The 15150-nt window shown below is 38.4% G+C and overlaps 1 protein-coding gene across 4 annotated transcripts; it reads right to left on the reverse strand.

Annotated features, from left to right (window-relative positions):
- Window positions 1–2724: 2724 nt before the first annotated feature.
- On the reverse strand, window positions 2725–8524 carry LOC116247882 (probable protein phosphatase 2C 33). 4 transcript variants are annotated; one of them, XM_031620296.2, is made up of 7 exons: window positions 8121–8518; window positions 6812–7309; window positions 6123–6681; window positions 4553–4936; window positions 4124–4241; window positions 3780–4003; window positions 2725–3542 (listed from the first exon to the last, which is right to left on the reverse strand). In XM_031620296.2, exons 3-7 carry the CDS (start codon window positions 6375–6377, stop codon window positions 3042–3044), a joined length of 1482 nt encoding a protein of 493 aa, XP_031476156.1. In that variant the 5' UTR covers window positions 6378–6681; window positions 6812–7309; window positions 8121–8518; the 3' UTR covers window positions 2725–3041. The 4 variants fall into 4 exon arrangements, with proteins under 4 accessions (XP_031476156.1, XP_031476155.1, XP_031476153.1 ...); XM_031620295.2 differs by having other exon boundaries at window positions 3780–4241; window positions 8256–8524; XM_031620293.2 differs by having other exon boundaries at window positions 3780–4241; window positions 8121–8524.
- Between the last annotated feature and the right edge of the window lie 6626 nt (window positions 8525–15150).

Consider the following 15150-nt stretch of genomic DNA (forward strand, 5'->3'; position numbering starts at 1 on the left):
ATATATATATATATATATATATATATATATATATTACCGATAATTCAACTTTTCTTCTTCTTTTTCTTCGGATAATAATGAGAAGTCTCTGGAAGACCTGACCTCATAATAAACTTACTTTTGAAGGTATATAAACTTACTTTTGAAGGTATATGGCATATGCATGGGTAAGTTTTACAAGAACAATACAAAATCAGTGACTGTGGTGAGATTCTAACTTGAATCGTTTTAACTTACTAGTGCTCAAGTCAAACTTAACCGAGCGAGTTCGAGTCAAGCCAGTCGTTGAACATTTCTAGAGGGTCGGCAGAGGCCATAGCCCCTTGAAATTTTGAAAAAAAAAAATTACTACTTATATTTTTTGGAAAACTTCATTTAGTTCCCAAAAGATTTTGAAACTATATTCTAACTCCCATAAAATTTTGAAAAATATAGTTCAGCCTTTCTAAGAAAACTAACTTCGTCCCTCTAAAGCTTCAGAGGGCAAGTTGGTTCTCTCTCTCTTTTTATCTCTCTCTCTCTCTCTCTCTCTTCTCTCTCTCTCTCTCTCTCTCTCTCTCTCTCTCTCTATATATATATATATATATATATATATATATATATATATATATATATATATATATATATATATATATATATATATATATATATATATATATATATATATATATATAACAATGTGTCGGAAATAAGTCATATCAGAGTTGGTGCAGAAAGAGCGGCCATGATGTTGTTTGGGTAACACATTATCCAACTCAATCGTTTCAAATGAATGAAGTGAAAGCATGTCCTACTTTTAACAGTGACCACATCCCAGCAAATAAGGCAAACTTGTCTCAGTCACGCAGTCATCTCAAACTTGGCTAAAGAGAGGCCGTCACAAAGCAACTAATCAGTTGATAAGTTCAGACCAAAGTTTTCGGCTGTTTTTGTTGTTTTCTCTTGTTTAAACCTTACTATTATATCCATGAATTTTGGTTCATATTCATGGAACTGAATCTATATCCATTCAAGTGCTGAAATCCTTAATGAAAAGTTTCTCTAGCTAGTGCCCCGAATACTGAGTTTTATGTTTGATTAAAGAACCCTACTTTGGGAGTGGATGCCCCAAAAGCAACATATTTGAGACATCCAATCTTCCATTCAAACACTCACTAAAATATTGGTAGGACAATATTAATGCTCCTCTTCTTTTCCATAAGGTGTAAAGGAAATAAAAAGGAAAGCAATCATAAGAGTGACAAAAATATCTCAAAGGACTGAGAGATGAAGTGTGAAATGGATCCCCCAAATTGGAGTGCAGCAGTCCAAGTGGGAGTAGAATGGGTCCCCCATTTGTAGTGCAGGCGGAATCATCCGCCATGGAACCTGCAACTCCACCGGAGCCATCGCCGAAACAGGGACACATGCAACAAGGCAGTGTACTGATTTCCAATGTCATGCTTTGGTGCGCTATTCTCGTAAACTGCAAATGGTGACAGACGCTACTTCTAAGTTAAAGGGTATAACTATAAGATCACCTAAGTGCCAAAGCAGTCTGGATCCCGAAACAAGTAGAAAGAAAGGGAGCTTTTGGCATCCCACTCAAGCAGTGGGGTTCTCTAACTATGATTGATCAAGCATTCATAAAATTATTTTTAAAAATCTAACTACTAAATTAGTAAAAATTTGCTATTTTACTTGCTAAAAAAGTTCTGGAAAATATGCCCAAGTTTTCTAATGCAGTTGGACTAAAAAAGAGAAGTCATGTATTTATCTTTATGTATATAAAACCAATCATATAATACAATTATTGCTTATAATAAAAGAAAAGGTAGTACAAATGAATGCACTCATATGGTCTTCATCAAGGACATTCTAGTCTTTTCATCGTTTTAACCTCAACTTCCGATTAGGTGAGCTGGGTAAATATCTTTTGACGTGGCTTTACCATCTCGAACTCTTCAGATGTGCTCCTAAAATTTCCATTTAAATTATGCTAAAAGAAATGCTCCTAATTCCTAAACCTGTAAACAGACAAAAGAGGTCTGTAGATTCCAAAGTTGAACATGACATCAGAGAACCGATTCACCGTCCACTTCAGCACTCTTCACCGCCCCACTTGAAAAATCAGATCCGAGAACTCGCGCCTCCTTCTTCTCGAAAGACTGACACCAGAGAAACGCAACAGATTCTTGATAAGGTTTATACTTTATAAAATCGAACTCATTTAGTGCATTTCCTTCACATTAGGTTGTATGGTTTGCTTTGGCTTGCGTAAGACTCGTCAGCGTGGCTGCTCATCTGACAGTTACAGCTGCATGCCAATAATTCCAAATTCAGGTTTGATACCAAAACAGGTTAGATCTGTGGCTTTTTCTCAGCCATGCAAGATTCGCCGCCATGTGGGACGGTGGCGAAGACCTGCAACATGCCAAAAAGCTTAAGAAAATTAATGATGCAGCAACAGAAGAATCAGCAGGAGGGCAGCCATGGGCGGATCCGTTAAAGTCCACCAGTAACTTTTCTTCAAGCTTCATAATTTCCTTTCCTTGGTTAAATTCTTTCTGCGGTCGAAAGGTTGACTGAATTTTTGTGTCCCTCGAATGGGAGTTGGCAGATCGCCTCCATTTTCTAAGAGGCATTCAGAGGTGTGTAAAATTGTGCCCGAAGTTCCAAGGAAGAGTTATTTAGAGAAACAGAAAGACATCAACACGATAGGTTTCTCTTCTACGGCAACCTGAATTCATTCACAAGGAAAAAATAAACATATATGAACTGAAACAATTATAAGATCCTTTACATATTCTTCCAAATTGAGAACCTGCCTTTTCTCCACTATGATAAAACAGGGCAAGGAAGGCAGGTCAGAAACCTCGATGAAGTGATGAACTACAGACCTATAGGCCGCATACAAAATCTTACATATAAACAAAGTGAAAAAAGGAAAAAGAAAGAAATGAATTCAATCGGATTTTTTCTTTATCCAGGCAAAATTTACCACATTCTGGTTCCATTTTCATATCAGGGTCACCTGCCATCATCAGCTTGCATTTCTCTCCTTACTTTTCTCCTGGAACAAATCTTGGCAGCGTCAACAAAGTGTTCACCCTGGTGACCCCCTCTAGTGCTGACCATTCGTCAGTTTCCTGTGAAAGATCCTCCTCATGATTCTGGCCTTTCTGAGAAGGGGTTGTTGCTGGATTGTCCAGGTCCTGCCTTGCTAGAGAAGCTTTTCTGCCCTTAACAATGTGTGCAGGAGAACCTGGTTTGCCAGATTCAGCACAAACAGTGACAGATCTTCCAAACGTTGGGCTCAATGTCAAATCATTATCATCGGCAGAAGATACGACAGCTGGCTGTTTTCGTTTTCTATCATCTTCACCTTTTGAAATAGGGTTAAGGAACAGACAGACAACAGCACAATCGTCTACCTTGGATGTTGGATATTTGAGCCTCCATGCACGGACTGCAGACTCAACCAGGGATCTTGCAGCTGATGAACGAGATGGTGCTGAAGCCACTATGTCCACCACTTCTTTGTTGGAAAGGACATCCCACACCTGGAGTGACAGAAACTATTAAGGAAAGAGATGCTAAGGAATAAAAATCCACAAGATTACATCTTCTATCTAGTACATTTGCAAGCAAAGTTCCCATGGTCACAAGCCCGAGATCCAACTGATATTCAGCCATTGAACATTAGTTTGAAACAAAAGGAGAAATTGATAATTCAGATTTTATAGAAGAAAGGACAGCTGAAACCTAAAGTTGACATGATAAAGATACGCAAAACGCACCCCATCAGTGGCTAGCACAACAAACTCATCTCTTTGAGAGAGGAGGCGGTAAGATACTTCAGGGACTGAAATCAAACCAAACTCCTTCAAACAGAAGTCACCAAATGCTCTTGCCATTGCTAAACCAGGAGAATCGTTGTGGGGAAGCCATACACGTGCCACTTCTGGCTCATCACGCAGCGCAAACACCCGACCTTTGCATCGGCGGATCCTCTCTGCTTCTTCTGCAAATGGCAAGCTCATCAGAACCTTTTTCATTTGGAGGGGGAGGTGTGTGTTTGTGGGGTTAGTAGGTGTGAGTGTGGAGAGAGAAAGGAGGAAGAGAGAGAGAGAGAGAGACCCACTTGGCAGATTCGGTTTGAGGTCTACAGTCAACTGGACAGCAATTAGATTGTTATGTTGGTCCCTTGTGCCGAGTATGGCTCTAGAATCACCAATATTAGCAATTACAAGATCTTGACCCTGTAGAAAAACCATGTTGGGAAAAGTTACATAATAATCCTTCTCAACTTCAAAGCCACAAAGAAGACAGAACATAGATATCCAAGACGAGTTTCAAGTCATTATGCGGAAGCCCATCTTGGAAATTTGGCTCTGTTAACTGCAAACAAGGTTCTCGTGCTACTCAAAGGGGCTGACATGAGGAAGAACGAAGAAAGGCCCTTTTGGTTCAGAGCATAATTCAGTTAACGGATTATTATTCATGTCATGAATGCACAAAGATTTGGGTCCAGGAAAGGCAGTCTGGATTGAAGCTTATCTGCTAAACTTACCTGCTTGACCAACGTGACTGCTGTTGTTCCACTGCAGAAACAGTCCATATGATGATGCAGTTTCAACTCCTTATCCATCACCTTGAAGGCCTTAAGGAATGAGTCTTTAAGCAACAAAAAGTTTTCTGGCTGCTTTTCCTTCTCATCCAGCTCCATGGATGACCTTGGTTCCTCATCTGTGCATGTTGACGAGCCTTCCTCAGGTGTTATGCTACCTGCTGCGCTGATGTCAGGCAGACCATCATAATTGTCACTATTGAAGTCCCAATGTGCACTCAGCTTGAGTGGAAGGACGTCCCTCACTCTTCTGGCAACAAGATCACCAAAAGGACCATGACCATCAAAAACCCCACAGAAAATAGTATCCGTTCTTGAACCAAAATTCTGAAAAGGAAAAGAAAAATAGACAATCAGACAATTAGAAGGAGATTCTAATATTGGTGACTGTAAAAGAAATCAAATAGGCACAGTTTACAATTTAAAGTGAAAAAGTTAGACATAAATTGTACTACCAAGAGAGAGAACGCAGCACAGGACTGCACCTAAAGAAATTGCATGACCATGCAGAAAAGACTTGTATATCCATACAAACCAAGAAAATAACAGCCACCAGAATGAATTAATCTGTTATTAGAACAGAAGCTGTATTCTGGCAATAAGAAATTGCAAGGACAGCAAAACTAACTGTACCCAGCACAACAAAACAATAATTGCACCGATCATCCTATTGAATTCCAAAAATGCACCATTCTTTAAGTTTATGCAGCTCCTATTCTACTTGATTGTACATGCAGGTACTTTCTTAATTCAGACAGAAAAACCTATATAACATACCGAGGATTAATCAGCAATGTAACTCTGGTCAGATGAATAAAAAAAATCAATAATCTATGTTCCAAAGCATTCAGTCACAGTAATTCATAAGTATCAGGTAAGGATATCAAGAAGCAATCAATTTTATGCTCCTTGAAGCAATTAAGATCATCATCAGTAAAGAACCCAAAGTTGAAGATGACACAAATACCAAGCTAGCTACTTAAGAGATAGCAACAAATTAAGCCAAAACATGGTTTCATAATTCAGAAGTTAACCACGGCTCAAGCAACAAAAAGGTCACGGAAGAAAGAAAAAGACAATGGAGTTTCCTGCACGACAGTTCAAATGACTGACATTATCCCCCTTTCTAGATGACAAAAAATATACCTATTAATAGGCACAGCCAACAAAACCCAGAATAAATTTCATCATTTCTGCAAAATCTCTCATTGCAGCATGTAAATATTATTCTACCAGCCAAGATGTTTTAGACGGAAGCTGAATAAATTTTGACATATTACCTAAACAAGAATTATATGTAGGTGATATAGAACTGCATTTCGACCCAGCAAAATAGCAGGACGGTAATTAACTTGAGCACCGCCCATTTTACTTCAAAAGAACCAAACAGAATGCCTACACAGGTCTGTCCTAAAGTTCAATAGTTGACAGAACACCAAGCTGTAATTTGTTTCCAAGCTGAAAAGGGAAAAGAAATCAGATTTCGTGAATGATGCAAAAAGAAGAAGAATACCTCCCAAACAATCATTGCGTCTTGGTTTATTCCCTTCTTGCCCTGCTGAGTGAACAAGGAAGCGACCTTGCTTGCCCCATTCAGAAACATCCTCCCGGGTATCTTCCGCAGCTGGTCCTCTCTCTTGGAATCAAAGGCAGGGTTCTTCGTCCCATTCTTCTTCTTCACACCTCTTTTCCTACTCTTTGAACTGGAAGCAGTTGGTGAATATGGGGAACGAGGACTGCTCCCCTCCGCAGATAAACAGGACCCCATCCTGAGGGCCCTGATTATGTCTAGTATGCAATCCAGACCAACCACACAGTTAAAACCCCGGCGTTCAGAAGGCGAATCCGTTGGAACCAAGCTATAAAATCCCCAACCTATTCCTTCAAGGGGATCTTCACGCGTTTGTATTTGCTCAAAGGAATTGAACCATTAATGCTCCAGGTTTTCGTTCTCCCTTTTATTAATAACAAAGACGCAAAACGAAGAAAACAAGGAGCTTCCTTCTCACCAAAGAAGGCGGTTGGATTCTTCAAGGCTAGCCCAAACGCCACGTCAAAAGCTTCTTTTCAACCTTGCCACACAAAAAAAGATGCTATCAGCATCCAATGAGCAGGACGGCGAAAGGTTAGATAGAAGACATCTTTTGCCAGCAACGAAATTTCCACCCCTAACGGAATATAACGAGAAAAGAATACACTTACAGAGTCCTATCTTCACTGGCTCAAGTTTATAATTGTCGTAACGGCAAGAAGAGAACTTGCCCTCCAAATAAACAAGCCATGGGCAAAGGAAAGAGGGCCGTCACACCCACTGCCTTCGATCTACGGAGTACCTCTTTGAAGAGAAACCAAATTTGAAATGCGAGAATCTATTAGATGCTGTGATTGAGATGGGCTGTAGGGAGATCAGGGTTCGGATGTTATCAGCGAAGAGAATGAACCGGCTTCCCCTTATAAGCAAACAGCCTGACCATTTATTGAAGGCCAATTCTTCTTATGGACCTCATGAAACAACCAACATCCGGACCCTCATAAATAGAGCTTCAACTACTCTTATCAGGAAGCCAACAGTGTTGAGAAAGAGATCTGAGCTATGAAAAATAATTCATTTGCGGACTTCTAATCCCGCCACTTCTTGAAGGGAGGTTTCACTGGGAAGAGACCAACATTCGTCTTGCACTCTCCACCTTTACTTTTAATCTGCACCATGAAAACAGAATGGTCGGTCGCTTTTGATGCGAATGCATGATGTAAGCTCAGAAATCAATCATAAAATGAGTAGGTCTCGTTTAACCAACACGTAAAAATGCATTAATTTGTTTGCGTTACCTAAAATCAGGATCACAGAAAAAAAGGAAATGGAATATTATCTGCAAAAAGAAAATAGAAAAATGGGATAAAGTCGTAATAAATAGTTATATGGGAAGTTGCAGGGAAAATGAAATTTCCAAAACGGAAAATCAACACAGCAAATGGGAAAAGCGATCCCATAGTTTCCAGAAAAACGGAGAAATTAAAGGACAAAATTGCCCAAAGTGGTAACAAGAATACAGGGTACCAGAAATGAAAAACTGAAGAAAATAATATAGGTCGGAAAACAGGAGCAAGTAAACGATGACAGAAAACGTTCTTCTACAAGTAAGAAAGATTGAAAACAAGAAAAAAAAAAGACACTCACTCCCGGAACAGAGCACAGGAAAAGGAAAGGTGAAATTTTTCACAAATGCGGATCAAAACGAATCCCAAAAATTTGTCCCCAACGGGATCATGGGCATTCAGAGAAGAAAATAAGGGAAAACAAAAGCAGAAGCCCTCACAATACGCACAAACACCCGAGTCCTATGAGAAAGATGTAGCAGAGAAGAACAAAAAATTGGCTTCCATATCCCATGGTTTCCACCTCCCATCCATTTTCATTCCAAGTTAGCAAGCCCAAACCTGAGGTCACACATGCAACGCCGACAAAAGATAGAGCCGAGACTAATAACTGTTTTCCAGAGGAAATACTCACGGATTTCCCTCGTTTATAGCAGAAAAAGAAAGAGAAAAGTTCCTCCTTTTCCTTAATCTTCGATCCCAGAGATCCGATTACCGCGGAATCCCGCGTTTGGAAGGACAACGGAGGAAAAGAGAGAAAACCTCCAACCTGATCCGGAATCCCGCGAAGACGAAGAAAGAGAAAGGCCGGGTGATCAAGGCAGTCTCTCTCTCGCCCCTGGCCTCCTCCTCTCACTCTTACACGAGGAATCTATTTATCGCTGAGCCCGAGTCTTTGACCGGCTCACCCTCTCCCTTTGACTTCACCATTCCCTCCCACCTTCAACCTCCAGTCTTCTTTCTCAGATTCTCCTCTGCTCTCCCGTTACCTCTCTCTTTTACCCTCTTTCTCTGCCTTTACTCCTTCTCCTGCTTCTGGTAACGACTTCTCAGTCGTTCAGTGCTTTTCCCATTTCCAACTTTATCCGGAAAAGGACGACTCGCCGGTTCTTAGTTTTCCCCTCACCCTGGTGGAAAAGTCCTTTACGTCCTCGACTACCTCCCTTATAACGATCCTATTCCTTTCGACCACCCCTGCATGAGTCACAGCGAAATGGAATGGGCCCCACTTCTCCACCGCATCTTCAACCAAACTCCGGCAACTTGTTTTACTGTTTACACAGTATAAAAATATATTATTAAAAATATATTATTATTTTCACTTATGATGATTTATGATCGAGCACCATCTTTTACTAAAGTAAAATGACATAACATACAACTCCTTTTTTGTGATAGTGTATGATATAGTACTCGGGTCTTTTCACCATCACATGTAAAAGGGCATATCAAGGATGATTCACATTTAATTTCATTGTGAAAATATGAAAACCAAGTTTTTTAATTAGTTTTGAAAATTTGGTTTGTTTATTTAGGTAACCCAATCAGAATACTTGGTTGTTTATAAATAATTTAAAGGGATCAAGTTTTTCACTTATTATTATAAAGTAAAAATTTTCCTCAAATCCAGTTATGATGACTGTCTAACGATTGAAAGACATAGTTTTGGAGGACAAACTTGTCATCATATCCTTATCCAACCACTACTCTTGTGAGAACCTGGTTTCATGAAAATCAGTTTTTTTTTTTAATGAGCTTGAAAAACTTGGTTTACTTGTTTGAGTGACCTGCTCAAAACATGATTTATATGAATAAGGTTAAGTTTTCGGATCCTTTTCACAAAACCATGACTTGTGGAAACTAAGTTTTTCTTAAACTTTGTTTTACTTGGCGGCCAAGACACTTCAAAAACCCGGTTTTCTATGGTGTCATCCAAATACATTTTCTAGATTTGGTTATGAGTGATACTCCTAAATAGGATTTTAGAAGTAAAACATCTTCTGGTCTTCAAATTGCATTTAATGCATATTCAGATGAAAGTTAAAACTATATTTATAAAAAACTCTGTTTCAACAAGATAAGAGAGCTTTTTCAAGGTAACCTTACCTCCCCCACAGTCTTTTTTTTCACAAAACACATCTGTTTTATCTTGTCATTCAAACACACAAGCTAGACACAAAAGAACTGGTTAAAAATCAAATTGTCGTAAAACCAGATTTTCATAAAAGTGTCACCTAAGCACAATCTGTAATCTTAGTCTTGAATCTTAAAATTGGAGGTGATTTTAAATCTGCAATCGTTTACGGTTCAAGATGTCAATGTAAAGAATTTCCAATTTGCTATTATATGTAAAACCGTATACACTTTTATCATAATATAAGAAAATTGGGACGACAAATCCATCGATCGTAAAGTCCACGCAAACGTCAAATCACCATCTACCTCACATTACTCATCTGCATACGGTAGATATATAACACTTTAGTTGATGAGTGTACCACTGTCTACTGCTCCTAACAATGTACAAATCAATTCATGATCACTCTTTGTTGATAATTGTATAGCTTTGCAAGCCATTGTACGTGAGGACCACTGGCTATTTGAGAAGTCTCATGTTTTGGCATCATCTCATTGATGTTACTTGTACTCTTTCAAATTTTGTGGTCGCATTTCTCACTTTGAAAAAAAATATGTACATATATATAAATTATAATTTACAAGTAAAACAAGGCACGCATGTGTTCCGGTTGACTTGAAATATGAGATATTACATTGTGGGGCATGAAGTAGCTGATCGGGCTATCGAACGTGAAAGCTTCACCTTATTAGTTTGATTCCTGTAGGCATTATGTCTTTATGCTATATGAGGTGGAATGTAATACCAAGTTGATGGAAGTTTCGTAAACTGTATCCAAGGCCAAGATACATGGGGTCTCCGTGGGGTGCAAGCTCCACATAGCCGAAATCTGAAACCTTCGATTTACATGTTGGACGTGGGTGAACTTGGGTTTAGTTATATAAGATAGCTCAATAAAGTCGAGGTCACTGCTCTAAGATCAATTGAAAATTTGTTAACTATATATTTAATGTCACGTAGAAAAAAGCTTAGGACTCACTTATACCTTTACCTCACGTCAAACGAGGACGTTATCGGACTTCACTACGAGGTCAAGATTAGACCCGTACCCGTTCTTAGATAAATGGATCCAAACTCTTTGGATCCATTCTCCCCCTGGGGTTTAACGGTATCATTATTTTTAATTCCCTGTATCGAATCCAAGTCTAAACTGAAAAGGTTTCAAACACCCTCTCGCTCGCAGTCTCCAGATCCAAAAAAAAAAACCCATACCTAATAATAGAGGTACTGGATAAGGTTAGTCGAGGATGAGGATCTTTTAACTCTCAATCCTGACCCGGCAATTTATGGGACCCATGACTTGTGTCCCAAACCTGACCTGTACATTTAACGTCTGGATCCAAAACTGGGGATCGCTTGTTGCCTCAGGTGATGCATTTAAAGTAGATATATCAATATATTTGATTTGAATAGAACGTCCCACCAAACCATTCTGAAAAAATCAGATATGAAAAAAAAATGAATATCTAATTAAGAAATCAGATCGGATTTGATATTCAATATATATATAAATATGTGACCAGTTTTGGATTCAGATTCATATTTATTTTGAAACAAATATCATATATATACACCCTTATATTTTAACAATTAGCTAGATTTGGTTCAAAATCCAGATTTGGATTTGGATGTGAATGTAAAAATTGTATTTATCGAATTCAGATTGTGAAATTAAATTTCGGATTCGGATACGACTTTTTTTTTGTTTACATTCAAATCCAAATTTTGAATTGAATATCCAAAAAATAGATATGATTAAGAGTATATCCAATTCAAATCGCATTCCTTGACAACCCCAATTGTAAGGCTGATTTGAATCAAAATGGTGGCAAAATGATTCCATTGGGTGTTCGGTGCGCGGGTGCCACATGTTAGCTTCTAATTTTTATATTTTTTTCTGTTTTCATTAAATATAAAATATTTTTATTTTGTATTTTTTTCCCAGATAATTTTCAGCCAAACCACAACCGATTCAGCTGAATCCGCAAATCAACCGACCCAACCAGCGGCGCCGCCGATTCGGTTCAGAGAGGATCTTGACGACAATGAATTTAAAGGGTTTGGTGGGGGGAACAAGGGCAACTCAAAGAATTTTGAATTTGCATTGCAGCTTTTGAAGGAGATATGTTAAAATTGAAATGAGAAAGAGATGATTGAGTAAGGAGAAGTGGTCCATTATTCGAGTTGAATGGAATTAATAAATGAACGGGAACGGCCCTCCTCTTCATTATCTTATCGGTACCTGTTGTGTGTATCGGATCTGGTTTCACCATGAAAGTTTATATGTATCGTCGACGCCCGTATCGCCTATAAAAAAATTAAACAAGAAGGTTATTATGGGCGGTGGCCCCTTTGACCAGCAGATATGGTACACATGATATTAGTGACGCCAAGGGCGGATGGAATCTAAAACTTTTGGGTGTGGGGTGTAAAATAAAAATAACTTTTGTCAGTATCTGTGACTATTGGCTAGTAGCGGAGTTAAATTTTTTTTTTATTAAATGTGATTGAGAGTTTAAATTTTAAATTTTAAGGAGCACCAATATATAATTGAATAAAAATTTAAGGAGGTACCAATATATAAATACAATAACTTTTGTGGGCTCTCGTGAACAATTGTGCGTACCAGCCTATATATATTGGCCATGTATCGGATAAGCATCATATACTCTACTAGCCGACTGAAAGCCGAAGTCTCCACCCAACTCTTTATTTTCTTAAGGTAGAGGTTTGCTTTTAGTGTCTCGAAGTTCTGCCGTTCCTCACTCTTTGCATTTCAATTTGTGCGTTAGGGGCCTCCTTTTGTAGTACCCTACCAACCCCGGCCTTGTCTGTTCATTCTTCTTTCTCCATAAGAGCTATTAGAGCAATTCTCCTTAGGACTATTGGCCCCTCTTTTGTTTTTCAGTTCATTTTTTTTATTGTTTCTCCTTCTATTCTTTTTTATATATAATTTCTTTGTAAATTTTGTGTATTTTTTTGTCGGCTGGGGGCCCAACTTACATAAAATCAGTTATGTCTTGTCTAAAATGAGTCCATACCAAAGTTAATTGATTCAAATAAGAGCTAGAGAGTACCATGTTATCAACCTTGCTTTATAAATAAGTTATATTGGAAAAGGGATTGATAACCCATCGTTTTCCCAACTTTGTTTAAAGAGCACTTCATTCAAGTTTGGATGCCTCAATTTAGGCTGTAAAACTTGGCTTTAACTTCTGTCATTCAAATAAACAAACAATTAATTATGAGTATGCTTTTTTGTTCTTTTTCTTTTATATGTTTACTCTATGTAATTCGAATTTGCAAGTAAATCTATTGATCTCTCTCACAATAGATCGGGTTAGGTGGCGTGTAATAGCCACGTCCTCAGTAGGGATGTCAACGGATCAGATTTATCTTTAATTATATCCACTTTTTTGGATATTCACATATTTAGATTCGAATTCGAATAAAGAAAAGTTATATCTGAATCTGAATCTCTGAATCCGAATTTTTAAATTTATATCTGAATTCTGAACTAGATTTTGCCAATTTTCAAAATTTAATAGCATTAGATACAGGATATTTGTTTAAAAATGAATTCGATCTAAATCCATATCCGAATCCGATTAGACATTTAATTAAATCTGAATCCGATTTCTTAATGATGGGCAAGCTGTTGAACAACTAGTTGAATATGAGACGAAGATCAAGTTTTGTACTCTGTGTGGGGGCAATGTCACATGAGGTACAGACTTGTTCTGGATGGATTTCTGAGTTAGGGATGAAGAATGTTGTAGATGATGGATGGCAGAATGTCAAAGTTGCAAGTGATGTTGATGGAAGAAATCAAATTAAGGTGGTGGTGGTGGAAGCATTAAGACAGTTTTCTTGATTTTCAGCATAAGGCAGGGTGCCAAGGATTGACAAAAAGAATTTTAATTCAGGGCCACCCTTGAACAAAAGACCCTTGAACAAAAGATGAAGGTTTTGGAATGCAATGCCAGAGGGCTAAGGCTGGGCACCAGGCCGGGCTGCCGAAGGGTACCCGGTACCCGGCCCGAAATGTTATTGGGCCGGCCCAGGTGGGCTCGATAAGAGTTTTTTAATATATATTTTATTATTTTTATGTATAATTATTATATTTTAGTATGATTTTTAACATTTATATATTATTTTATATTAAAAATATATATATTTTATAATTTAATCGGGCCAAACTTTGGCCGGGCTCGGGCCCAGGTTTCGGGTGTCGGGTCAGCCCGAGCCCGACTTGCTTAAAAAGGATTGGCTAGGAAGGCAGCGTAGCAGGACTTGGGAAACTATGTTGATATATATTTTTTTATCTACGACACTATGTTGAATGTTTGTTGTCGTCCTTCTAAGTATGATTTTGACTCAAATATTGAGGCGTAGAGGGTGATTGAGTGTCTGTTCAATAAATCTTGGATGGATTGTAATTTCTAGAGAGGAGTTTTAGTAGAGAATTTGATATTATATGGGTGTATTTACACCTAGGTTTCTGCATTTGTAGGGGGCAGCTGATTATGCTCTGCCCTGTGGTAGCTAATTAGAGGATTTAAACTCTATGGATGATGACCCGGAGAAGATGGGAAAGGATCTAACTGCGGTTAAGGCTGCTCAACGAGCCGAACCAACTCAACCTCGACTCGAACTCGGTCGAAAAAACTTGACTGAGTCGAGTTCAAGCTTGCAAAATACACGAAACCATAAATGAGCCGAGTTCAAGTTTCGAGAACTTGACATGTTTATACTCGACTCGCAAACCGGTATAATATTACCAAAACCGGTTCACCGAATCATTAGTTTTTAGGGTAAAAACAAATTCTCATAAGTTACATGAGTTAAAGCTTACATGCATTAATGCTTAGACGGGTTAACGCTAAATGAGTTAAATGAGTCTAGTTTGAGCTTGAGCTCGAGCTCACGCTTGCCATAAGGAGCTCTAATCGAGTTCGAGCCGGCCAATATTGTATCTCTTTGTATTAGTAGGTCGAAGTTCCAAAATTGGGTAGGGTTATTAGTAGTATCTCTTTGGTATTGTATGCCAATGTGAGGTGATGCTGATTCGGGTAAAAACTGCATTTAATCTCATGGAAGTTGTTGCCTTTGCCTATTGAGGATGGTGGAATAGGCATTTGAAACATTGTTGAAGCCAATATTGCTTCATGAGTTGTAAGATGTTAGAGGATGATAATCGTTGGGCACTAGGGGCGGAAGGAGAGGCCTCCACTCAAATTCTAAGAACTTTAAAAATTTATATGTAAATTTAAAAAATTTTAATTCAATATATATAAAAAAAATTAAAATTTTATGTTAAAGTTTTGAAACTATAGTGTGGCGCATGTAACAAAAATTCATGGCTCCGCCCTTATCGGGTACTGGTTTGCAGACATAAGTACTTAAGCAAGTAGAGGATTTGGAATAGAGACTCTAGCGATTTGTGGGGGGCTTCGGCTCTCACTCAGCCGCTGAGATTCTCCTCCACGCAGAGCCAAAAAAAATTTCTATAGGGGCACTGATTCAC

Source organism: Nymphaea colorata, chromosome 2 (genome assembly GCF_008831285.2).
Source record: "Nymphaea colorata isolate Beijing-Zhang1983 chromosome 2, ASM883128v2, whole genome shotgun sequence".
Classification (NCBI taxonomy): Eukaryota; Viridiplantae; Streptophyta; class Magnoliopsida; order Nymphaeales; family Nymphaeaceae; genus Nymphaea; species Nymphaea colorata.

Coding starts and splice junctions, on each gene's coding strand:
- LOC116247882 (XM_031620295.2), bottom strand. CDS start 6,377: ATGGGGTCCTGTTTATCTGCGGAGGGGAGCAGTCCTCGTTCCCCATAT. Junction 4,937..6,122: donor ACGCAATGATTGTTTGGGAG/GTATTCTTCTTC, acceptor TTTCCTTTTCAG/AATTTTGGTTCAAGAACGGA. Junction 4,242..4,552: donor CAGTCACGTTGGTCAAGCAG/GTAAGTTTAGCA, acceptor GTTTTTCTACAG/GGTCAAGATCTTGTAATTGC.